The 26,399-nt window shown below is 38.9% G+C and overlaps 3 protein-coding genes and 1 long non-coding RNA gene across 5 annotated transcripts; 2 read left to right on the top strand and 2 right to left on the bottom strand.

Moving 5' to 3' along the window:
- Positions 1–206: 206 nt before the first annotated feature.
- On the bottom strand, positions 207–4,939 carry LOC112176921 (cysteine-rich receptor-like protein kinase 10). The gene is made up of 7 exons (XM_024315059.2): positions 4,137–4,939; positions 3,754–3,882; positions 3,070–3,191; positions 1,433–1,643; positions 1,086–1,326; positions 835–988; positions 207–733 (listed from the first exon to the last, which is right to left on the bottom strand). The coding sequence occupies exons 1-7, from the start codon at positions 4,918–4,920 to the stop codon at positions 425–427; spliced, it is 1,950 nt and encodes a 649-aa protein (XP_024170827.1). The 5' UTR covers positions 4,921–4,939; the 3' UTR covers positions 207–424.
- A 3,868-nt stretch (positions 4,940–8,807) lies between these two features.
- On the bottom strand, positions 8,808–12,631 carry LOC112179555. 2 transcript variants are annotated; one of them, XR_005802547.1, is made up of 4 exons: positions 12,542–12,631; positions 9,531–9,659; positions 9,238–9,417; positions 8,808–9,138 (listed from the first exon to the last, which is right to left on the bottom strand). It is a non-coding gene; the product is annotated as an uncharacterized LOC112179555 (long non-coding RNA). The 2 variants fall into 2 exon arrangements; XR_005802546.1 differs by having other exon boundaries at positions 9,097–9,417.
- Positions 12,632–22,215: 9,584 nt separating this feature from the next.
- LOC112179896 lies at positions 22,216–24,007 on the top strand. The gene is made up of 3 exons (XM_024318384.2): positions 22,216–22,374; positions 22,672–23,408; positions 23,711–24,007. Exons 1-3 carry the CDS (start codon positions 22,216–22,218, stop codon positions 23,949–23,951), a joined length of 1,137 nt encoding a protein of 378 aa, XP_024174152.2. The 3' UTR covers positions 23,952–24,007.
- On the top strand, positions 23,986–25,898 carry LOC112179895. Its single transcript, XM_024318383.2, has 5 exons — positions 23,986–24,222; positions 24,321–24,404; positions 24,502–24,629; positions 24,709–24,954; positions 25,036–25,898. Exons 1-5 carry the CDS (start codon positions 24,009–24,011, stop codon positions 25,708–25,710), a joined length of 1,347 nt encoding a protein of 448 aa, XP_024174151.1. The 5' UTR covers positions 23,986–24,008; the 3' UTR covers positions 25,711–25,898.
- The last annotated feature ends 501 nt before the right edge of the window (positions 25,899–26,399 follow it).

The raw sequence follows: 26,399 nt of genomic DNA on the forward strand, positions 1-26,399 counted from the left end.
ATTACAATAATGATAGTAAATGTTGATTGTGATGTGATTGCAATTCTTTGATTCCCTCTTTCGTTAGTTTCTTTGATGAATGCACATAATGTGTTTTTCCTTTAACACATGAAATTAATTTTCAAATTGTACCAAAAATGAAGTAAAGTCATCGAATCCTAAAAGTCATGCCAGCTTGTACGTCAATCTGAATAACCTTTCGACTTGTTATTAATTGCCCAGAAAAGTATTTGTCTGTTGAGAAGTATATCAGTTCTCAATCGATAGTCAAATTCATTGAAAAAAAGAAGAAGAAGACTAAGATCAGAGGAACGAAGGTGGAAACGGAATTGGCCGATATGATGAGGCAATGACAATGCCATATATGTCCAGGCCAAAACCAAGGGCTCCATGAATGAATGAACTGCAACAATTTTCATCTAGCTCAGCGTGGGATATCATCAGAAATTGTCAAAGCATTGACAGAGAAACTAGGTAAATCCCCTAATGTATGGCAGTGATCATTGATAGATCTTCCTGTAAAGAAGGCAGGTCGCTCAGGCTTGGAAAGGCTGATACTTTCACTCTTTAACATTAGAACAACCGATGACATGGTTGGCCTATTTTTTGCGTCTTCTTGAATACACAATAATCCAATGTGGATGCATCTCAAGAACTCATTTGGATTGCAGGAATCTTTCAGCATTGGATCCATCAACTCCAACACTTTCCCTTCATTCCATAATTGCCAAGCCTACAATGAGCGTACATGTCAAAAATATAATTAGTTAGTTCTAATTAACCAAATTAACTCCTATAACAAAAAGAATTGACCAAATTAGTGCAAAAACTTACAAAACTGAGAAGAGTTGGTGCAGAATTTGTGGGATGAAAGCCTAAAATGTTCTTTCTTCCCGTTAGGATCTCAAGTAAGAGTATTCCGAAGCTGAAGACATCAGATTTTACAGAATACAATCCCTCCATAGCATATTCTGGAGCCATGTAACCACTAAAGTATTTGCAAAATCACATAAAAAGTCAAAACATAAAACTTGAGAGTATATACCGGGTAGTTGTACGTACGTATATAATTAGTTATGACTTACTATGTGCCGACAATTCTCCGTGTGTTTCCTTGTGTTTGATCATCAACTCCAAACATTCTTGCCATTCCAAAATCTGAAATTTTTGGATTCATATTGGCATCCAACAAGATATTGCTAGCTTTCAAATCACGATGTATAACTCGAAGCCTAGAATCTTCATGAAGATAGAGGATTCCTCGAGCGATTCCTCCTATTATGGTGCAGCGTCTTGACCAATCCAGTTGTTCTCTCTTTTTGGCTTCTACATTCTCGCATTCAGCAAATATAATTATGACAGTTAGAATTTACAAAGAATTATGTACTTTCTCTTCAAATTAAACTTATTAGTATGATATTCGATCACTTACCAAATAGAAAATAATCAAGACTTTTGTTGGGCACATATTCATAGACAAGTAGTGTTTCTTCTCCTTCCAAGCAAAACCCTAGAAGCTTTACAAGATTCCTGTGTTGAAGCTTTGCTACCAACAAAACCTCGTTCTTAAACTCTCGTACACCTTGTCCAGAGCTTTTTGACAGCCTCTTCACAGCTATTTCTTGTCCATTATCAAGTGTTCCCTGATGAGTTTTTTTTTTTTTTTTTTGAGAAAATAGATAACTTCAATACTTAGCCATGGCCAGAAGGCACGTACATCATAGGTTGTCTCATACCAAAAGTTCTAGATGGCACAAGCCGCCAAACATATGACAGGTGACCCTCATTGTAAACAAATGCGCACAATTAGACAAGCGACAAACAAGAGAAAATCGTAACCTAGTGGAAGATACATGACTCAACATAATTGAACAACAAGTAAGTTCGCCTAGAGACCTCAATTGGTGTACGAAAATACTAGTAGATTGCAAAGAGTCTCTCACAAATGTAAGATCCAGCAGGACACGAGATATGGTTTGTTGAAAACAAGTCCAAGCCACCAGTCCACTGTCCTGAGCCTGCGCTTGAGTAAACCACCATATTCGAACTAAGGCCCAAACGACCCAATCTCGATCCTCTCCTCCTTGCCCTTGAATATGACCGGAGATTACTCTCCCGGTGGTGGAACACCACCAAAATCCGGCAAGACAAATGGGCAGATCATTAATTCCTGGGTTCCAAACCCAGATCTTCCATAAATCTCATGAGTACCCCATCACACTGATTGGGACACCCAAGAACAAGGCACCCAGACTCAGTGCTTGACCAGTCCCGTCGCCGCCGACGATCTGCACCCACAACAGCCACAGGATCATGACCTTCCACCAAAGCAAGGCTCCGGCTCCATTCTGCAATGACTCCGAACCACTATCGTTGGCCACCATCGTTAGGCACTTCAACGACACCGCCAACATCAATCCCAAACACCAGATCAAGACCCAGCCGCCGCTCTGCACCAGCGCCACCAACAGTCTAGTTCCGCCATCGAAAATTAGCCAATCCTTGTAGGAAGGAAGTCGTTGCCCGAGCCAAAACCCGGATCTCCTTCCCTAACCACGGGAACGTCCCAGCCGTGGTCTCAGTGCAACCCGCGATCCTTCAAAGCGAGGAACAAAATGATCAGCCTCTTGGCACGATCGTCGAGATGAGAATGGTGGAGGTAACAGGAACTTGCCTAAAAGCCGCCCAAAGGAGGCGGCGCTATGGTTTTGAGAGAGAGCGCTCTCCTTGGCCATAAATTGGTCGCAATTTGCATATCCGTTTAGAAATAGTTTTATATCACATTAAGTGTTCCCTGATGAGTTATATGTATAGTACTTAGTTTAAGCAATCAATCCTTTTCCATTCCATGCCCAAGTGTTGAAACATCAATCGTACGCACATCTCTGAAACTAAGCAATGCATGTATTCTTTTTTCACACTTCTTTTTTATCAATTTCCCCTGAGAATCCCCCAGAATTTATTAAAAATGTAATTTTCCCATCTACAATTGTAACTGGAATTTTGAGTTCTACTATTAATCCTATACGAGTGCATAATTTCTGAAGAATGAAATTAAAGGATTTGTACCTTGAAAACTTGACCAAATCCGCCTTCACCTAACATGTTATCGGCAGAAAACTTTTTTGTGGCAGCTTCGACAGTTCCCAAGTCAAATTGCAAGGATTCAACAGTTGTCATATCATTTTCGGCTAATTAAGAAAATTAAAAATGAATTTTTTAGAAGATTAGCTAAAAACATATTAAAATATATATATATATATATATATACTGTAGTAATTAAACAAAATGTATTAAAATGTGGATAATCAACATTACTCCCCTTAATATGAACAATTCTTAGGTTCACCCCTAGGGTGAATGAGCATATTCACCCCCGTTGTCAATTAACATGTTTTTACTTAATAAATTTATAATCCAACGGTTTGTATCTTAAATTATCCTGTAAAGATCATCTATGTAAAAAATCAATCGAATCGGAAATCGTTTAATTATCTAATTGAATCAAACAAATGGATGGTTCTAACAACACTTACTACTACTATGATGAACCGTCCATGTATTTCACACAAATGAATGACTAAAAGGTCTTCAATTTGATTGATTTTTTACAGAGCTAATCTTTATATTACGTTATACAATATGAATGGTTGGATTAGAAAATTATAAAGTTATTATGCGTTAATCGCAATAGAGGGTGAATCTGCACATTCACCCTAGGGGTGAACCTAAGAATTGTTCCCTTAATATTACCTTCATTTAGTTGTCGTTTGGCTCTTTTTAATTTGCAAATGAAACATCTGGCCACAACCACAACTAGCACAGAGAGAGCAACGGGAGCAAGAATGCTAGGAATGACCATGGCTGACAGTTTACTTTTTCCTGTTAATTCAATAAAATTTTCAAACCAGTAGAACTGTAGAAGTGAAAAAAATTATGAAGAGTAACAGCTAAGAAAATCTTTGCAATTCTAGATTCTCAAACTTAAAAATATAAATTTACATCAGATATGTAGGTGATTGATCAAAATTATCTTGATATTAAGCAAGAGAACACTAATACTACATATGGTAATATGTATACTCGGACAAGCATGATCGAGGTGAATCTAATTTTTAATACTAGCTGAACTTTACCTTTCGTCACTGAGCTTGGCGGAGAAAGAGGCCGAGCCCCTGGCGCCGGCGCCAGTGCTGACGTCGAGTTATAAAAGGGATAAACTTCATACCTAACATTACAACTCGGATACAGAACTCGTCCTCCTATCTTCCGGCTGCAGCAAGTTGGCAACTCCGCTATGGCTCGTACAAGACACCAATTGCAATCAGAACTAGACAAGTCCTGCGTGCACTGCTCCAAACTGTACAAGCTAATCAACCCCGTGAAGTTCACCTCTCTCGTCGCGAACTTTTCGCCGCTGTTCGCGGCCGCCGTGGCAACCTCCGTCAAGTTCGCCAAAACCTGGCTAAACCGGTTCGGTTCGATGCTGACGTTTTGGGTGTTCCACGCGAACATTTTCGGCGACTCGGAGGCGACAGAGAAGAAGGACTTGTTGGAGTAGCGTAGCATGCAGTCATTGTACCATATCACAACCTCTCTCTCGACCGGGCAGCGCTGCACGACCTCGGAGGTTGCGGTGGTCACGCAGGACTTGCAAGCGGTGGTGGTGACGTCACCACGGCAGAGGAAGAGGCCGTAGACGGTGTCGTTAGGGGTACGGCCGGAGGTGGCGTTGTAGAAGCCAGTGCGTGTGGCGTTGGAGGAGAGAGTGGAGAGGAGGTGGTTGAGGTTGGACTGGAAGGTGGAGTTTGGGGTGAAGACGGTGGTGTTGGGGCAGCTATGGTAGATGTAGACGGCTTTTGTAGTCGGAAAGCTTAGCAGGGTGACCACTGAAAGGAAGAGAAGGATCACTTCTGCCATGTTAGTTCAGCTCTGCTTGCGTTTGCTTTTGGATTTGTAAGCATATAGTTCATGTATATTATCAATGTATAACCAGCGGGTGTGTTTGACTTGGGTCTTGAGTACTGGTGGACTGTAGTGGTTCTTTGTTGGGATTTGACCATTCCAGAGTTGAAAGATATCTCAGTGGTCATAATCGGAGGAGGAAGAGACAAGGAAATAGAGATTTTCTAAAACGTAGTAAGTGGTAGATGGGGACGGGAGTGGGAAAGATCAAAGTTTCAAATTTCTCCGAACTGGAAATTGAAATTTCCGTGAAATTTCCGTAATATATAGGTTCTTCTACATACACCATCCGTTATTAGGCGAAAATGAAATAGAGGGGCTTCAATGACCCAAATGTCGCGAGCTACCCGGACCCTAATGTCAAGTCAAGCCAGCTTTTAGTGTCTTACTTGTCCCTTATCTCCTTCTATTTACTAGAAAAAAAAAAACTGGGGAAGGCAAAAACCATGTAGAAAAAATGTGTTATTTCTACCGAAAAAAAAAAAAAAAGTGTTATAGTAAGATACTACAAAAAGAACCCACGCGATGCTGGGAAGTAAAAAGTTGAAGTACTTTTTGTTATTTTCAAGAACTTGTAGTTGAGTGTAGTTTGGATAATAAAAACAAATTACCTATGCTAAAACAAAATGAAAGATAGAAGTAATAAAATGAAGCAAAATTATTTATGAGTTCAATTATATTGTGTCTACTCAGTTCTAGGAGCTGCATTCTACATGCAATATATGTAACCATTATCTCATCAAAAAATGGCAGATGTGATTTCAGTACAAAAGATTGCCATATAGGTGGAGGCAATCTCCCCACTTTGAGTATCCGACAACTTCATATGCTTTGTTCTTTCTATATCTTCGTTGCTTTTTCTTGATTGTAGGAAGAAGAAAAATATCAAGACCCCTAAAATGATAGTTCTATGCTTCGTATACATTTCAATTTCTCTACAAGCTAGAGATGGTAGCTGATCAAAATTTATTCCCTCGTACAGAAATGTCAAGATATTGTCCCTACAATCTAAGCCTAAGCACTTCACCAAAGTGTAGATACCTGTGTAATTACACCAAAAGTGATTAAAGTTCCTTTGTGACTTCAACACTCTGTGACTCTATGCTACTCCACCCTTCCAACAAATCACAACTCTAAATTATAGATTTGCTGCTAACTAAATTATTAAAAAAGTAACTGGCCTTCAACCCCATGTTCTGTGTTCGGAAGGAGCAATGAGCACTGAGTTAAAAAAGAAGAAAAAGAAAAGTAGAGGATGAGTAATTTATACATAAAATAAGCAAAAGGCTGTTGTGACTGTTTTCATATGAAAGGAGGTGAAAGGCTGAAAAATACCCATTATACATCTCCAAGCTCTCCCCTGTCATGCTCTTCTCCAAAGGGAAAAAAGGCAAAATCTTTTCGTTTCAGTATGTACATGGAGGACTTTCAGAATTGGAAGGATGTTACTCCCCACCTGTATATCTGGAAGAAGAATGAATCAGAATAAATTGGACATAAAAAAATAAAAATAAAAATTCATAAGATTTAATGCAAAATCAAACAGACCATGCAGCGTATCTGATGCCATAAATAACCACATAAATAAATGACAATGAATTCAAATTCAAATGTTGAACGGCCGCTTCATTTACATAGTATTCATTTAACAACATCAGAACTCCACAATAATAAACTGAAAACGGTAACAAAAATAAACTTTGTTAGCTTCCCCATGAAAGCTAAAGAATTGCTGCTACCGAAACAAAAAGATGCCGAAGAAATTAACAGAAACCTTATCAGAGTTGGAATTGCTCTTCGTTTGTAGACATAAGATGCTAACTCAAATCAGATCAATTAATATTCAGTACACTACAATTTTCTTATCTAAAAATATGTATTCCAATGTTTTGGAAAGAATTTGATATTTGTAGTAGAACTGAAGTAAGTTTATTTAGTTGTGTAAGGTAATCCGATGCAATCAGGGTGTGGTAGACTATAGTTATTGCCAATTAGAAATGCACCAAATTCACATTCATTTGTTGTCATTGATTTCTGTATTTACAGTACTTAATCATGACTACTCCTTCAACATTTGGAGTAAACTCCAGGCTTAAGAATTTGATCCAGTATAAACCATTTTGGGAAATTTGATGCCTGGAAATTTTCATCAATTAAGATGCAATTGGATTGAATTAGTAAAAGTTGCCTTATTGTTTTGGGACAGTGCATCAAAGTAAGTAGTACCGAGTGTATCTACTTGCTGCAACAAAATCCAAGAGAGGTAAAAAAGTAAAAGTAGACAATTGGTTCAGAGTTTAGATTTGCTCCATTGTAATTATTATATCTTTCTATTCTCTGCCTCTTCTTCTGATAACTTGGAACCTGCTCCAGAATTCAGTGAGAATAAACAGATACGTCAAATCAATTGCCCCTTAACATAAAAATGCAGAGTATGTGCTTCACTTATTTCACTTCCAACTACTTGGTCATAATGGTCTAAAAGCTGTATATAGTGACATTAAGTTTAGTGCTATGCATACAGAAGTGCTAACAGAGTATTTCATTTAGAAAAAGAACATAAAGACAGTCCCTAGATATAAATATGAACAAAACTGTATATGAATTTTCAAAAATTATAACTGCATAGACCTCCTTTCATCAAACTGCCCTTAATCTACAAATTCCACAACAACAATATGTTTTATTGTACAAATTGCTTGCAATAAACTTACATCTACAGTAGCTTGGTAGACTATAGATTATAATAGATAGTTCTCAACTCACACAACATAGGATTATATAATCATGTTTATTATAATGATGAAGGGTTGGATCACTAACATGATTAAAATAGATAGTTCTTAACTCACAGAACAAGAAAAAAGGGAGAACAGTAAAAACATACTGCATTTATTTGAATTTTGTGCTAAAATTTGAACTTGCAATGCAAAAATCATCACACTAACCAACAAAGATGTATCAAAGTGATGGTAAAACAAACCATAAGGGAAAAATCTAACTAACCGATAACTCTTTCAAGAGAAAAGACCAAAATAGCTGATTGCTAGGACATAAAATCCAGCAATAAGAGGAAGCTGCCCAAGTTCATATTTTCTATATGCTAATATCTAATACTGGAGTATATGAACATTTAATTCTTTAAAACTATTTTGATCCTTCATGAGATCAGAAATTCAGAATACATAGTACTACATATTATGCCTACAGTTCATCTGGGTTTCTAAATTCAGAATGCATGTATGTAAATGTAATAGAAACCTTGGCCCCAAAATCCCCCAGGAAAAATATCACTCCTTGATTTTTTTTGGTTGGCAGGGAAAGTATTTCCAGAAAAATATAATCAGTTAGGGTTCAGCTTTAATGAAAATATGCTAACTCCATTGCAACAGAGAAGTTAAGAAATTCATTGCTACCTCTCCCAGTGATCTTTAGGCTGTTAAGCACTCAGTCTTGCATGGCTTGCAGAGGCTATGCAGATCATGAAGCCTTATCTCAAAATTAAACCTCGATCTCTTTCCAAAGTCTCCCTTCGCCTCCCTATTATTTCAAACCACTATAATTTCTCCAGAATTATCGAAAACCATAACACTATCTTTTTGGCCTCGCTAAACACCTCTTTCCATTACTAAAGTTTTTACCATCTAAGGCTTAGCACAATTATAGGGTAGTAACCCACCTTGTGCTGTCCAACATCAAGCTTTGTTATCTCAAAAGCAACAGAAAAAAAAGTGTTATAGTAAGATACTAGAAAAAAAAACCCCTGCGGAGTAAAAAGCTGAAGTACTTTTTGTTATTTTTAAGAACTTTGTAGTTGAGTGTGGTTTGAATAATAAAAACAAATTAGCTATGATAAAACAAAATGAAAGATAGATGTAATAAAATAAAGCAAAATTATTTATGAGTTTAGTTATATTGTGTCTACTCAGTTCTAGGAACTGCATTCTATATGCAATAAATATGTGTAACCATTATCTCATCACAAAATGGCAGATGTGATTTCAGTACAAAAGATTGCCATATAGGTCTCCCCACTTTGAGTATCCGACAACTTCATATGCTTTATTCTTTGTATATCTTCGTTGCTTTTTCTTGCTTGCAGGAAGAAGAAAAATATCAAGACCCCTAAAATGATAGTTCTATGCTTCGTATGCATTTCAATTTCTCTGCAAGCTAGAGATGGTAGCTGATCAAAATGTATTCCCTCATACAAAAATGTCAAGATATTGTCCCTACAATCTAAGCCTAAGCACTTCACCAAATTGTAGATACCTGTGTAATTACACCAAAAGTGATTAAAGTTCCTTTGTAACTTCAACACTCTATGACTCTATGCTACTCCACCCTTCCAACAAATCACAACTCTAAATTATAGATTTGCTGCTAACTAAACTATTAAAACAGTAACTGGCCTTCAACCCCATGTTCTGTGTTCGGAAGGAGCAATGAGCACTGAGTTAAAAAAAAGAAAAAGAAAAGTAGAGGATGAGTAATTTAAACATAAAATAAGAAAAAGGTTATTGTGACTGTTTTCATATGAAAGGAGGCGAAAGGCTGAAAAATACCCATTATACATCTCCAAGCTCTCCCCTGTCATGCTCTTCTCCAAAGGGAAAAAAGGCATAATCTTTTCGTTTCAGTATGTACATGGAGGACGTTCAGAATTGGAAGGATGTTACTCCCCACCTGTAAATCTGGAAGAAGAATGAATCAGAATAAATTGGACATAAAAAAATAAAAATAAAAATTCATAAGATTGAATGCAAAATCAAACAGACCGTGAAACGTATCTGATGCCATAGATAACCACCTAAATAAATGACAACGAATTCAAATTCAAATGTTCAACAGCCCCTTCATTTACATAGTATTCATTTAACAACATCAGAGCTCCACAATAACAAACTGAAAACGGTAACAAAAATAAACTTTGTTAACTTCCCCATGAAAGCTAAAGAATTGCTGCTACCGAAACGAAAAGATGCCAAAGAAATGAACAGAATTTAAAAAACCATATCAGAATTGGAATTGCTCTTCGTTTGTAGACATAAGATGCTAACTCAAATCAGATCAATTAATATTTAGTACACTATAATTATCTTAACTAAAAATATGTATTCCAATGTTTTGGAAAGAATTTGATATTTGTAGTAGAACTGAAGTAAGTTTATTTAGTTGTGTACGGTAATCCGATGCAAGTAGGGGGTGGTAGACTATAGTTATTACCAGTTAGAAATGCACCAAATTCACATTCATTTGTTGTCATTGATTTCTGTATTTGCAGTACTTAATCATGACTACTCCTTCAACATTTGGAGTAAACTCCGGGCTTAAGAATTTGATCCAGTAAAAACCACTTTGGGAAATTTGATGTTACAGTAAAAACCATTCTGGGAAATTTGATGCCTGGAAATTTTCATCAATTAAGATGCAATTGAATTGAATTAGTAAAAGTTGCCTTATTGTTTTGGGACAGGGCACCAAAGTAAGTAGTACCAAGTGTATCTACTTGCTGCAACAAAATTCAAGAGAGGTGAAAACGTAATAGTAGACAATTGGTTCAGAGTTCAGATTTGCGCCATTGTAATTATTATACCTTTCTATTCTCTGCCTCTTCTTCTGATAACTTGGAACCTGCCCCAGAATTCAGTGAGAATAAACAGCTACGTCAAATCAATTGCCCTTTAACATAAAAATGCAGAGTATGTGCTTCACTTATTTCACTTCCAACTACATGGTCATAAATCATAATGGTCTAAAAGCTGTATATGGTGACATTAAGTTTAGTGGTATGCATACAGAAGTGCTAACAGAGTATTTCATTTAGAAAAAGAACATAAAGACAGTCCCTAGATATAAATATGAACAAAATTGTATATGAATTTTCAAAAATTATAACTGCATAGACCTCCTTTCATCAAACTGCCCTTAATCTACAAATTCCACAACAACAATATGTTTTATTGTACAAATTGCCTGCAATAAACTTACATCTACAGTAGCTTGGTAGACTATAGATTATAATAGATAGTTCTCAACTCACAGAACATAGGATTATATAATCATGTTTATTATAATGATGAAGGGTTGGATCACAAACATGATTAAAATAGATAGTTCTTAACTCACAGAACAAGAAAAAAGGGAGAACAGTAAAAACATACTGCATTTATTTGAATTTTGTGCTAAAATTTGAACTTGCAATGCAAAAATCATCACACTAACCAACAAAGATGTATCAAAGTGACGGTAAAACAAACCATAAGGGAAAAATCTAACTAACCGATACCTTTTTCAAGAGAAAAGACCAAAATAGCTGGTTGCATGGTTCAGCTTTAATGAAAATCTGCTAACTCCATTGGAGGTTTAATTTTGAGATGTTCAGTCTTGCATGGCTTGCAGAGGCTATGTAGATCATGAAGCTTTATCTCAAATTAAACCTCCAAACATCCAAAACAGATAAAGTCATAAAATCCAGATGCAAGTAATGACCATTTGACTCGAAAACAGACAATCCCACAGTTTATCTTGGTTATTACTTGAAACTTTAATGAAATTCTTATGAACAGCTCACTTTATGGTTGAATAACATGACCTAAAAACTTTGACAAATAGATTTCACCATTTTCCTAAAGTCGTAGTGCCTTGAGATCTCTTTCCAAAAACTCTCTTCGCCTCCCTATTATTTCAAACCACTATAATTTCTCCAGAACTACCCAAAACCATAACCCTATCTTTTTGTCCACGCTAAACACCTCTTTTCATTACTAAACTTCTACCATCTAAGGCTTAGCACAATTATAGGGCAGTAACCCACCTTGTGCTGTCCTACATCATGCTTTGTTATCTCAAAAGCCACAGAAAACTCACCATTATTACTCTCATACATTGCAACCCAGTGCTGTTCCTAGATGGACTTAAACTATCCATAACATTGTTCTATGATCTAGTACAACCTTTAAGTAAAAAACCAGAATATGATTGCAATCTCCCCCTCTTGCTTTCGAAAATGTACAGTAAGAGTAAACTCCAATACACTCAAAATCTTATAAGATCTGAAAACAGAAAGTAAATAACAGCTTCAAAACAGCATATATCATGAACTTTTCAGTCCCTTCTATCGGATTAACAAACACTGGGAGCCTCAACAGCATAATCATGAAAAAAAAAAAACAAACAAACAAACACAGGGAGGACTATTCTGTTTGATAAAGTTTGCCATGACTCATTAATTAAACGAATATGAACATGAAGAGGGAAAATGCATTTAACATGAAGTGGAGCAGCTAACACTCAAAAAAGGCTTCATCAATCTATTTACCCTAAACAAAAGGTTCTTCTGACTTCATCAAATAAAATAGATGTCCTACATACAGCATTGTCAAAAGGTAAGCCACCAAATTAAAGAGCACTAATAGAACTAAACTACAACATAATTATCAGAATAATCTTGCCAACACTAACCAATTCACCTATCATCCAGTTATGCTTTATTTGTTTGCAGTTGTCAAACTAAACTACAACATAATTATAAACATGCAAACACGGGGCCATCAAGAAGAAGCAAAGAGCATACCAGAGGCAGCAGCTCCGCAAACTCCCCATACCAATGGAGGCTATGTAACAGGCTTGGTCAGCTGAAGACGAATCTTCCATTGGCCAGTCGAAGACGAATCTTCCATTGGCCAGTCGAAGAAAAATACAATAACTACACATAAGAAATCCAAGAAAGAAGTTCAATCAGAAAAATTGAGACAAAAACCACATCAGATTCCCACAAATACCAACAGATCAAAGAAAACCCAGAGAGCTTTTCGTCTCCTTCTTTTTCTTCTTTCTCTTATTTCCTGTTCTCTTCTCTTCTCTCTCTTTCTTTTTACTCTCGCCTCCTCTATGTCGGGGGAACAACAAAACCCATAAGAACAACCAAAATCCAACAAAACCCATCATCCAAATTCATAATAAAAACTGAGGACGAAGAACAGAAATTTGGCGAAGAATAAATCCAAGCATAAAAGGAATTACCCGCAAATCGGTTGCACTGGAGGAGCTGATGCTGCCAAGAGTCCTCAGATGCTGGTAAAACAGCGGTTGTGCAATTCTCAGCCAGCAGCTAATCAGAGGAACACAGCTGAGAACATGGAGTACAAAAGGAACGGCGTAGCAGGGAAGGTGGAATTGGAGTTGTAGATGTTGACAAACAGCACCACTTTCTTCGCGCACTCCCTCTCTCTACCGGAGTGAAGAAGCAAATATCGGATATCATGGAAATATTGATAGTTCAAAAAAGAAAAAATTCAAAGAAAATATTGAGAAAATAGTGAATATTGATAGAAATTTTATCAAAATTTTGGATAAAAATTGTATGATTAGCTCAAAATATACTAAAAATGATATATCGGAAAGATATTAAAATTAATATCGACACTTGTAAAAATTGGAAATTTTGAGGAAATATCGAGTATATCTTGGATATTTTAGTCCTTGGTAAAAACACGATAACACTAAGCAGTACGACAGATGTCGGGGTAAGAGACAGGAGGTAGGGGCAAAATCGTCTTTTCACAATGTCAGCTCGGCTTGAGCCGGCACTATTACTAAGCCGATGAATAGTGAACCCACAAAAAGTATATAGTGTTTAAGGAAGAATTGAGTAGTGCTTTCATTGATAATAGGGGCTTCTTCATATAAAGGATTACAAGACATAGAATCAGAGTTATACAATGAAAGATAATCGTACAATTAATTGGATATCTGTAAATATCTCCGAAAATATCTCTAATTTATAACCCAATTACAACTAGGTCAAGTAACCTAGAGTTTGGGCCAGACACATATTCTGGATTTACTTGAACACTCCCTCTTGTGTCGCCCAAACGTGGTGCTCCTCTCGTTGCCTCATTAAAAACCTTACTGAGTAACAATAATCATGTGGGACAAAAAAAACCTCGGTCGAAGGGGAAAAAGAGCACAACACACTCTTCACATTTCGAGACCATACATGTAGACATCTCCCCCTGATGTCTGCATCTCCCCCTAGTGATTATGGTCATGGGGGTTCGGATAACTTCCGCAAACGATGCTACCAACATGTTTCTCGAAAGTGAAATTTAGGCAATAACTTAGTCAGCAAGCCTGCCACACTGTCCTCAGATTGAACCTAGTTCATTTTGATCTTAAGGAGAGTCTGTTGTTGCTGATTATACTTGGTGTTGTTGCTTTTGATGTAGCCTGGCTTCATTTGTTCAAAACAAGCAGCATTATCCTATACGCTCATAGGCTCATCTGTGGTAAACTTCAAACCACAATTGTTCGAACATGTGTGACTATGGATCCAACCCATATACATGTACGAACCACTTCGTGAAGAGCAATAATCTCTGCATTGTTCGAAGATATAGCGACTGGGGTCTATTATGTAGATCTCCAAGATACCACGGTCTTTACCCATGGTGAATATTTAACCAGTTTGGAAATGACCTTTGTATGGGTCAGAGAGATACCCAATATAAGCAAATCTTCCAAAACACATGTCGTTTTGGGATAGGAATAGTGGACGCAGGCCACTGTTGGTGGCGTTCTTGGTGTGTGATGGGTCCGAACCCATCATCTCTCTTTAGGGATAGAACAAGTCCATATCAATCGTACATCTCAAGTACTGAAAGATATCTTTTTCCGTGAATCCAATGGCGTCGCGTTGGTGCACAGCTATACCTAGCTAACAAGTTCATTACATATGAGATGTCCGGTCTTGTGCATTGGGGTAAGTACAATAATGCGCCTATTATACTTAAGTAATGCACTTCTGCCTTTAGCACATCTTCGTCATCATCCTTCGGACGAATAGGTTCGTTTTTAGGATCAAGACTACGGACGATCATAGGGGTGTTTGAAGGATTGACCTTGTCAAAATGCTTAAGCATTTATCAACACGGTGCTTAAGTTCCAAACAGAGGCATAATCGTGTTCTCCCAAAATCCTTCATCTCAAACTTGAATTTCAAGTGTTCAACGGTTTTCCTTAATTCTTTAAGGGCTTCCAATGAAGATTATGCCCAACATGAACTGCGATAGAATCCGGAACTTATTATGGAAACGCACGGGCATATCCCTTCTCAATCAAGTAGTCACTTTAGTAAGCATTTCAACCTTATTGTAAACGCGCTCCGTGTTCTAGAGCCACTTGACTTGGGTAAATGAAGTTCACCATGAACCTTCATGTATATTCCATATCTAGATCCCCATAGAGACACATAGTGACCACATTTGTAAGCTGCATGTTCAATTATTCGGAAACTACCAAACTGACAGGGTAGTGGAGTGCAATGACATCCATTACGAGAGAATATGTCTCATCGTAGTCGATTCCAAGGCGTATTGTGAGAAGCCTTGCGCTATAAGGCGAGATTGCCATCTCTTTTTCTTATCACGCTTTCTAACGAAGTGTTGGCATTAGTAAATAGGTTTTATGTCAGGAGGTGTTGGCATCACTGGCTCAAAAACTTTCCTCTTCGTTATAGAATCCAACTTAACCTGGATCGCATCTTTCCATTTAGGCCAAATTTCTCTACGTTGGCATTCATTCATCAACGGATCGTGGTTCGATGTCATCAGACTCAACAAACTCATGCGCAAGGAAATGCGTGACTACATCATCAATTATGATGGAGTTTCTATCCCACGTCTCATGTACACTAGTGTAATTTTCATAAAGCTCTATATTCTCAAGAATAGGTTCTGACGTTGAGGCGTCCCCCAACGATAACCATAATCCTGAAGATTCTCATGAGACAGATTTTGAGTCTTGATGATCAAAGGATTAGAATGTGCCAAAGTATCCTTCGAACCCACGGGCCTCCCATGCATCATAGCTGGGGCCATGACCTATAACGCCAGAGTGCCACTCTCTTTGGCGTTGGCGCCATGCCTATCTCCGTGTAGGGTGGAGCTACGTCCTCCCGTAGGGACGTCCATTCTCGTAGGGACGTCCATCCTTGCAGGCATATTTGCAGCATATTTGTGTGACCTCGTCACTTTAACGGGGATCGAAATGAGACATAGTGGAGACAGGCCATGACAATTCCTGTTGTTCCTGCTGAACATTTGTGTTCTTATCTCCCCCTAACGACGGGAAGACTGTCCCATCAAAGTTGTGGGACCCCTATCTCGGGCGCCGCGACCCCGGGCCAATGAGAAACCGACATGTCCCTAACGGCATCCCGATAACTCATCAATCCGAAATCGCAAGGCCTTTTTGGTTCAGATTGTTGGTTTACAAAACACTTTCTTGGACAAAAGTCACAAAACATTCTAGCAACCAGATAACATATTTTCGAAAGCAGAATTTAAAGTGGGCTAAAAGATTTGGGCTTATAATAGGAGCCCAATTTGGAAAATAACAAATCACTAAGTAAATACAAGTATGAGAGACGCACCCCAGGGTTATGGGTCTCTCGAAATTTTGTAAATAATGAGTAGAAAACAAATAATTAAATAAGAAATAGGTAAGTTACTTCAAAATCAGATGAGGGACCAAAACCCTCTTTCAACAAAGTCAAAGAGAAGTCAAAGAGAAAAGCGCCAAGCCGGGCCATGTGCCTCTTCTGTATGCTTCCTGATCACATACTCGAAACCTGCACATTGTTGTAGGGGTGAGCTTTCGTCCTCGCATGCCCAGTAGGGGCCGACCCAACCATGCTAGGTTTGAAAAACAATATACTTGAAAATATTTATTACATAATATTGTGCACAGTTATCAAAATATGCTTTAAGAAAATAGGCAACCACAAACCTTTATTTTCTTTTATAAAAACATATGCAGTATGCTTCACACAACTTGGAGCTCCGAGATACTTACATGCCGGCTAAAATAAAACAAATCGGTGACCGACTCGGCTAGTCATCCTTCGAGAACCGGCCAACTACTCTGTAGTTCTTGTGACTACAAGTAGCGAAAGTGTCCATTTCCTGGCTCTGAGTCTCCTATGACTGGTTCACTGTCTGTACTTACCATTCCTCGACAAACATAGGAGCACAGCTCCCTCCAGAGGTTCACGGTTATTGACACTGTGGGATCCCTAGGAATCTACGCGTCTAGGTCCCATTCACTTTCAGGTCACAAGTACAAACATACAATGGGTACAGTATCTCAACATGCAAGTCTAGCCTTGGTTTTTGCAATAAACAATTATCAGTTATGGAAACACGGATATCACGAGGCATCAACTAATGAACAACCAAAAACGTACTTGCAGGCAACATATTATGATACTAGAGCATTCCACATATAGAAAAGCCTCGAACAAGGAAGGGACAGCTCACCCTACCTGGAATTGGAGTGCTCGTCCACACTTGGATCCGTTTCTGACTTTCAATCCTTCGTCTGATTCCAAGTGCACATGCTCGAGTCCTTTATAATAAAATTGAGTCAATGAGTAACTTAATGTCATTAAAACTCAACTAACCGAGCAACCAAAGCATTTATTTAAATTCCTTAAAGTCCAACGAATTATCTTTTGATCGAAACAGCGATTTAGAACTTATGCTTGAAAGAGTTTCCTTTAGTAGATAAAATCTATTATCCATTCCTAAATAATCCAAATGATGCAGCATTTGAATCATTTAGGATATGGTCATTATACTTGGCACTTTGACCTTTATTTGTTTAGCATTTTACTTTAAGAAAACAAAGGATAATTTACCATTCTCGAATGATTTAGCTTACCATGTTCATTCCGAGATATGATACCACTTGAGTACTTCCATTTGTAAATTGTTTCATGAACTTCAATCCAATATCCTAATTTAACTCAATCAAACAAAATCCACCATTTTCATTTCCGAACCCCAATCAACATTGATGATTACTCAAGCTCCTCATTTTCTTTTACAACAACCATTTATTTTACAATATGGCAATTCAAACTCCGTCATCGTTTTAACTAACAACACTAATCTTCTCCACACATCTAGCCATTTCATGCTTGTCTACAGTATACTTTATTGTAATCGATAACTTTAAGAGGCATTAATCAATCAAGCAATTAACCGGGTTCCCACCATTTAATCAACAACAATTCAAACTCAATGCTTTCAATCGATAAGCCACAGTTACAACCATTTGAACATCACCACACCAACAGTACTCAGTAACTAGAGACCCAGACCCTTACCAATTCTTCTTCTCCAAACTGAGGGCTAATTCCAATTGCTGCAATCTACCATCAACAGTCGGGTAACACTGTTGCCTCTAAAAATCACCTCGGCCTATACAGCCGAGGGATCAAGGAACAAATGTCCTTCTCGATGAATAGATGCGGAGCGTGCCAGCACACGGCCAGAAGGCCAAGTGTGCAACTGTAGGTGTAGTGGATGTAGATCTGACTTATCAAGCAATCGTTAGCCGAGGAAGGAACTTATTCTCGGCTGCGGTTCGATGCCTCTAGATTAAGGACTTGGTGGCTGAAGGTCGGACGAGTTAGGTGCGGTCGTGAGAGTATGAGTAAATATGAGAGTAATAGCTATTATGCGACCACGAACAGTAAATAGTACAATCAAACAAGTAAAGCATAAAGACAATAAGGAGCAAATAAAAGATAATAACAACGAAACTAAAAACTGGAATGGCTGCAAATTATCAACTATTGTTTGAAAGAAAACAAAGAGAACAATTCGAAATCGATACTAGGCTACAAGAAAGATAAAGTAACTGAGATTGTAACTAGCAGAGCAAATAAACTAAGGTAACAGACGGAAATTCTACCTAAGCAAAAGGTAAGACGAAATAAGAAAAGCTTGATGGCTTGAGTTTCTGGAGTTGTGTGTGTTTTGTCTTCTGTCGATGCTTCTATTTATATCGGCTGCTTTATGACTTGAACTGATCTCTTGACTCTTTGAAGTTGAGTGGAATTCGGCCTCCTCTTGCCTCAGTGACTCTATCTTGATTCGGCTTCAATACTTATCGTCGGCTGACTTGACGCTGGACTCTATCCGGATTGGCTTTGATGGACGTCATCAACGGCTGCAATTAATCTTGAAGTAGGCTTATCTTGGATTGAACTCTCCTCATCGGCTGACATGAACTTCAAGTCAATTGAAATACTACTTGATCAAATTTCATCTTTATCGCTTATTGGCCGATTGCCAGATTGGCCTCTTCTGGCAATCGGCCATTATCTTTCTAAGTCGAGTTCGGATTGGAAACCAATTAGAGTATTGGCCAACGGGCTTTTAGACAATAACCCAATGACTACCGGCCGGCCGATAACCAATAACCTAGCTACGTCTGACTCATGTTGGACCAACTGAAGTGTCCACTTATTCATCGGCCAACATTTCTAGCTACCGACCCAAATTACTTGTAGAGCGGCTCATTGTAATTAGAAATGACTATGCACATTAGTTATGTCCTAGTGGCCATGCAAATGTGGGTACAAACATTTCCCCCCCAAATTTCTTAAGCATCGGCGACATTCGCCGAGTGGTTGAGAAATTTGAGTCAACCTGGCCCCCTAATCGACTTCGAGAAAATTTGAGAAAATGAAATTCGAGTAGGTAAGTGAGTTGTTCGTTAGTAAGCCAAACCAGGTTAATGGTGTGGATAACAAGGAAATATAGCTTTTGGTGGCCAACAATTTAATAGATACATGGAAGCGAATGACAATTAATTTTCGAATCGGTCAACAGAAGAGCGAATAGGCATATCGGCTAATGAAGGCCAACAATTAATTTACTCGAGTGTGGCCGATTGATAGAACTAGAGTTGGCCGACACGTGAGAATGGCTCATGGAAGCCAACAAGTGAAAAATGCGAAGTATTAGCCAACAAACGAAAAATATTGTAAGGAATCCAATTTGCAGCTCATGTTGGCCAATACATGGAAATTTTCAAATTGGCTAATAAGGCTATTTCGGGTAAGCCAACACATGAAAAAGTTCAAGTTGGCCAATAAGTGAGAAAATCTAAGTTGGCCAACAAAAGAGAGTAAGCCATCAAGGGAATCAATTTGTTGCTCTTGTTGGCCAACACATGGAAAACCTTAAGTTGGCCATTAAATTCAAGTGAAGGAGAGTAGGTCAACAAAGGACTTCAAATTTTAAGTCAGCCAACACAAGAGAGAATGGTAACTAACCCAAATTGAAGGTGGCAGCCAACTCAAGAGTTCAAATTTTAAGTTGGCCAACAAAAAGAAAGCAAGCCAACAAAAACAAATTTTGAGTTGGCCATCAAAGAGAGAGGGTCAGCCAACTCAAGAGTTCAAATTTTAAGTTGGCCAACGAAAAGAAAGCAAGCCAACAAAAACAAATTTTGAGTTGGCCATCAAAGAGAGAGGGTCAGCCAACACAAAAGAAAATTGCATGTTGGCCAACAAAGAAAGAGGCAGCCAACACAAAAGAAAGCTGCAAGTTGGCCATTGAAAAGAAAAGTTGGTCAGCCAACAAAGAGAGAGATGTAGCCAACTAAAAAGAAAAGTGGTCCCATTCGGATCATATGTGCACCACTCTATCAAGGGTTGACCACTTCGTTTTTCTTTCAATGCTTTCTTTAATCATTTTATCTCCTCAATCTTCTATTATGACCACAAAAAGAGAAACCTCTTTTATTTCTAGTAAAAGCAAGCTGCCCTCTGGTAAGTGAATCTCTCAGCTCCAATTGAATCTTGTAGCTCCAATATCCTCAAATTCAACAACACCCTCATTTAATGGTGATCTGGGTATGAAGCCGAGTGTATCCCCGTGGCCACGCAAGGTACTACATATTTTGAATTTTTACATTTGAGTTTGTAAATTAGAAAACTCAGATATGAAGAATCTGATGAATCTCCCTTGTATATTTCGAGTTTAGCTTTGCATAATCACCTCTCCTATTGTTCCAGAGCTGAAATCATAGCTGGGAATCCCTTGATTTTCAGCAAATCCTGCTTTAGTAGAGTTGTTTGGAAGCTGGGTATCCCTTGATTACAGGTACGGCTCTTGGTTCTTAAATGCAGGTGCATATTTTGGTTTTCTGCACTTGAGCTTCTAATTGCCTAGAAAATCTACTGTACATCCCATGAACTAAATAAATGAGTTCATGCTTGTAATTATGAGTGGATCAATCATGTTCCCAGATTTGCATTGGTCAAAAATAAAATTCTGACCTTATCATTCAAGACCCACTAACTCTTCCATATTTATAATTAATTAAAGCAATTGTGGATGGTGCCATTCCATTGGCATGTTGCCTCTCAGATTGATCCCCCCTATTTGTGGGCTAGCTATTAATTATGCTTTTCATATTGCTTAATTGCTTTGGCTCATAATTGCTTGTGGGTCTTGATTGATCCACTCTATATATATATATATATATATATATATATATATATTTAACTTGGCATCCTGTTCATTCCGTTTATGGACAAAAGCATCAACTCAAGCCATCAATTAATATATGCTGCATTGACAGCAATGATATGAGCTAACTGTTGCAGCAATGATATGAGCTAACTGGGATAGTCTGTTACTTTCAATCACCACATGTGGTGGGGGCAATAATTGTTGCAGCAATTATATGAGCTAATTAATTGCAGCAATTATATGTTTTGTTGCTAGGAGCTAATTGTTACCAGAGACTATCCCAGATCACTATTAATATACGGTTCATTGATTGCAATTGTCCTAGCTTTTTATTTTATTATTTTTTTTATTTATGCAATTGCTGTCAATCAATTGCAATTGCAATTATAAAATGTGCGGCACTTATATGAGGCCTCTTCCCCATGCAATTAATATATGTTTTGGTTCATGTCAATTGTCCCAACTTCTTTGCCGAGTGGCCATGCAATTGTTCCAGGTTTTTTTTTTTTTTTTGATGATGCAATTGCTGTCAATCAATTGCAATTGCAATTATAAATCCCCTATATATGTTGTAGTCTCAGAAATTGGCCTCGCATATAATTAATAGCACGATCTTGTAGCAATGACTTTGTTCACTCATATAATTATGTGCTATTAATCTAATTGATAAACCTTCAATTAGTTTATTTGATAAACCTCGGGCAGCGAGTCTTTTCCATGTGCAATTGGCCATATAAATACATATATATATATATATATTTTATATGTCGAGAATGTCTTGGCTCATATGCATGTAATATGCTTTTGCCCCCCCCCCCCAAGTTTCGTGGTTTTCGGCGAATAGCACCGAATAACTAGAAACTTGGTGTGCTAACCAATTATGCTCTATATCATGTAGGACTTGGTTGTCCAAGCAATGGCGTCAAAAGGGACTGGAGAAGACAATTATGAAGGCAAACAAAAAAGTATCATCAAACGCTCATTTGCAGTCGCGGAAGCACTAAGTCAAGCCACTGAAAAGAATGCCTCGGCCTTTATGAATAGAATAACACAACGAGTCCCGAATGAAGGTAGGGTACGTCAACTTGGCCCAAGTTTCTAGAGTGATATACCGGCCGATGTGGAAAAAATTCTGAGCCAGCATGAAGTAGATGATTCTAGCTATTTCAGTGAAGGAAAAGCATGGGGAGCATGGGGAACAAAACCAGGAAAATGGCCTGGTGAAACGGCCAACTGGATTCCGTGGGTAGAACGAGTCGAGAAGCGATTTGGGGAAATATGGAAACGACTTGGGATCTATAATGCCATCAAGCTGTCCACCATTACTATTCCTTGTGACCGCTCCTTGCTGGCTGCCGCTATGTGTTTTTAGAGTTCTCAAACAAACTCTCTGGAGCTTCAGTTTGGTGCACTTAGTCCGACCTTGATTGATATAGCGGCCATTATAGGCCTGCCGCCACATGGACAAGTGGTGGACATTGTATTTGCAGAAGGAAAGTTTGACATTGATCTTGGTGGTGAGCTAAGAGATCGAAGTAAGGGCAGACCAGCCGTTGCCAATTATAATACATGGATTGAGGTGTTTAACAGCGACTTGGGAAATAAGTCACTTGATAGTATTGGCAGTCCAGAAGAGAAAGAGGAAAGCCAGCAGGAGACAATGGAAGTAACTCCTGTTGAGCATGCTGCGTTTCTTGCCTTTTGGATATGTAAGTACTTAGTGTGCACAACTTCTAAAAAAGTGAATGTGGAGTACTACAAGTTGGTTGAAGCATTAGCAAGTAAAGAAGTACAAGAGAGCGATCAGCCATTAGCTCTTGGTCCATATGTGCTTGCCCACTTATACAGATGTCTTCACCATTGTGTGACCGAAGGACTGAATCCAAATTGGTCTGGGCCATTGTGGATTTTTCAGTTGTGGCTGCACACTTACTTTCCCTCTTTCAGACAGCCGGGTTTAGCATTGGCCGTAGACACCACTCTTGGACAACAATTGGCTCCTCTTGATTTACTTCCTCATTCGGCAGAAGAGTGTTTTGAGGTGTTGTTCAAGTGTCCAGAGTTTTCTGCAGAACAGTTTGCCGTTTGTTTCAGTAGGAAGTATCCATCCTACCTTGCAATGGATATCAGCCAACACGCCTCAGAAAGTGATATCTTCACCATTGTGTGACCGAAGGACTGAATCCAAATTGGTCTGGGCCATTGTGGATTTTTCAGTTGTGGCTGCACACTTACTTTCCCTCTTTCAGACAGCCGGGTTTAGCATTGGCCGTAGACACCACTCTTGGACAACAATTGGCTCCTCTTGATTTACTTCCTCATTCGGCAGAAGAGTGTTTTGAGGTGTTGTTCAAGTGTCCAGAGTTTTCTGCAGAACAGTTTGCCGTTTGTTTCAGTAGGAAGTATCCATCCTACCTTGCAATGGATATCAGCCAACACGCCTCAGAAAGTGAGACGAGATGGGAGACTGCGTGTTCAGCTTGGAAGAGTGCAATAGGTATGAGGGATCTCTTCTGGGGTGCCTTGTCTGGTAAAACACTCAAGTGTGGAGTGGAGTTATATTCACCATCCTATTTCAGTCGTCAGTTGGGATATTATCAAGCTATACCGGCTCCAGTGCCAGAATCGTCAAACCGATATAGTTCATTGTGAGCCGTTTTCTCCAACAAGGACGACATTGAGCAGAATAACAAGGCGTTTTTGTACAACATGAGCTTTCCCATGAAGACAAGAGTAGCAACTAGCAAGAGTTCCTCCCAGTTCAGAGAGTGGTGGGCAAAACGAGTAGGTAGCCGCTTTAAAGATGGGTTGGTGTCGGCTAGGCGATCGGCTTTTGCAGGAAATCCATGGGCACAAGAGAAGCCGAAAGCTGTAAGGCGTGGTAAAATAACAAGCAAAGTTGCTAGAGCAATCCCAACTATAAGTAAGTTGTTGCCCCCCCCCCCCCCCCCCCCCCAAGTGTACTTTCATTTATGCACATGTTGTTAGTTTGTTCACTAACTTGAGGTTTGTTGATTGTAGGCGGCCAAGAGTCTTTGAAGAAGTGTGCTAAAGGGAGCACAAAGAGAAAGGCCATCCATAGTGCGGCCACTGAGGCGGCCAAAGGTAGGCCGAAATCAATTTGAATTGCAGTCGGCCATTATGTAAGGAATCATGGTCGATGGCTAATGGCGTTTTCTGTTTTGTCTCCTTTGAATAATAGATGGTGCCACCATGTCTTCAACGTCTCAATCTCTTCCAGTGAAACAACCGGCAAAACAAGACGAGCAATCCTCTGAGAGCGAAGAACAATTGTGCGTGGCCAAACGAAGTTGCCTAGAGACATTCAAGGCATGACACAGCACCAGAGAGAAGAATTGGCTATTAGCTTGAGCATAAATATGACATACTTTATATGATGAATTTGCAGAAGGCCAACATCCAAAATGCCATTCCTAGTGAAACAGAGGAATCCGTGGAACTAACCATTGATAAAGATGGCCAACCAAGTAGTGACGAACCTGTGGGGGAGATAATTTCTCTTGAAAGAATGGCTGAAAGCGACGTTGGGGCAATGAATATAGAAGAGACACTTGTGCTCACCCAAACTTCAACGCAAGCCAGTATTCCCTCCTCGTCGCTTAGTGAGCAACACATGGTGTTGGCTAATGAACTAGTAAGTATGCACCAAATATGTTTCGTGATTACTTCCCTTCTATTATGCTAAAGAACTGATTGTTAGTGGCTGACATTGTAGGAAGGTGATCAAGGGTTTGAAGCCGAACTTCAGGCTTTCATGAGGGCATTTTCGGCCGATGCTCTAATCCAACCAAAATGCTGCTCGGCCATTTCGCAGTTACCAACCCCGCAATTGACATCAAGGGAGGAAGTTGATGGGGCTCTGAAGGTGGTAAAGGAAATGTTAGCGCAGCCATTAAAAGAATTTGTGGAAACAGGCCAACTATCAAAAGTGAAAGTGGCCATGGATTTGTTACTTGGAGCCAAATACTTTGCCCCTCCCAAGGTAGCTCTCATTGGTGAGAAGCTAGAAGTGTTGACCCAACAAATATTCCATGTAGCTGGTTCATACCAAGAAATAGAAAAAAGGAGACAACAAATCTTGGCTTGTGAGCAAATGAAGAAAGCCTTGGTTCCCGAGTTTGGGTGGTGTATGGAACAAAAACGGGTTGTGGAGTCTCTTGAAGGCAAGATAAATGAATTGGAAAGACAATTGGCGTCCTTGAAACAAGAGAGACAAGAAGTGGGGGAAAAGCTTCTTCAAAGGAGTAGGCAGTGTTTCCAAAGCCAAGGACAACTGAAGAAAATAGAGGCCGAATTGAAAAATTCCGAGCCTAGGTGTATGCAACTTGAGAGTGACCTTCAGGATACTAGTTGTACCTTGGGAGCTCTTAAAGCTTTATTAGCCGAGTAATGATGATTGATGTATGTGGCTCTTTTGTCGGCCGTTGGCCGGTTTTTTGTAAACATTTGAAAGTTATGGGCCGATGAAAAACTTAATTAATTATTTGCTTGCCGGTAGATTATCATAAACATCGTTGGGTCATGGATAGATAATATCTTGTAGTAGTAAATACAAGTGAAGTATAATGGTCAAGCAAACAAACTGGAAATCTGATAAAAATAATCTTTTCGGCTTAATTGCATCGGCCAGAATCAAGATGGCCTAAAATATATATACATTATAAACTAGTGGCCATCTTTTGGTTACACCATTATTCAGCAGCTCGTGCTTCCCACATTGTGGGATAATATTTCTTTAGGCATTGGCCATTAATGGGCATTGCATGTCGTTCGCTGTCTTTATCTTTCAAATGATATGCTCCTTTTCCAAGAACTTTGTCAATAATAAACGGACCCTCCCAATTTGGTGACCATTTTCCAAATCTGGGATCCTTTGTGCCGATGGGTAACACTGCTTTCCAAACCAACTCGCCTTCACCAAAACTCTTGTATTTGGTCTTTTTATTGTAAGCACGAGCGACAGCCTTCTTTTGAGCTTGAAGCCGATCATATGCATCCAACCGCGCCTGGTCAAGATCTTCTAGTTCTTGCAACATTGCCTGACTATATTCGTCGGCTGTGAGATTGTTTTGCATTGCG

Source organism: Rosa chinensis, chromosome 7 (assembly GCF_002994745.2).
Source record: "Rosa chinensis cultivar Old Blush chromosome 7, RchiOBHm-V2, whole genome shotgun sequence".
Taxonomy (NCBI): domain Eukaryota; kingdom Viridiplantae; phylum Streptophyta; class Magnoliopsida; order Rosales; family Rosaceae; genus Rosa; species Rosa chinensis.

Coding starts and splice junctions, on each gene's coding strand:
- LOC112176921 (XM_024315059.2), bottom strand. CDS start 4,920: ATGGCAGAAGTGATCCTTCTCTTCCTTTCAGTGGTCACCCTGCTAAGC. Junction 1,644..3,069: donor GATTTGGTCAAGTTTTCAAG/GTACAAATCCTT, acceptor AAAACTCATCAG/GGAACACTTGATAATGGACA. Junction 734..834: donor CACCAACTCTTCTCAGTTTT/GTAAGTTTTTGC, acceptor CGCTCATTGTAG/GCTTGGCAATTATGGAATGA.
- LOC112179896 (XM_024318384.2), top strand. CDS start 22,216: ATGGCGTCAAAAGGGACTGGAGAAGACAATTATGAAGGCAAACAAAAA. Junction 22,375..22,671: donor GAGTCCCGAATGAAGGTAGG/GTACGTCAACTT, acceptor ATGTGTTTTTAG/AGTTCTCAAACAAACTCTCT. Junction 23,409..23,710: donor TTCAGTAGGAAGTATCCATC/CTACCTTGCAAT, acceptor GAAGTATCCATC/CTACCTTGCAATGGATATCA.
- LOC112179895 (XM_024318383.2), top strand. CDS start 24,009: ATGAGCTTTCCCATGAAGACAAGAGTAGCAACTAGCAAGAGTTCCTCC. Junction 24,223..24,320: donor TAGAGCAATCCCAACTATAA/GTAAGTTGTTGC, acceptor TGTTGATTGTAG/GCGGCCAAGAGTCTTTGAAG. Junction 24,630..24,708: donor GTTGCCTAGAGACATTCAAG/GCATGACACAGC, acceptor ATGAATTTGCAG/AAGGCCAACATCCAAAATGC.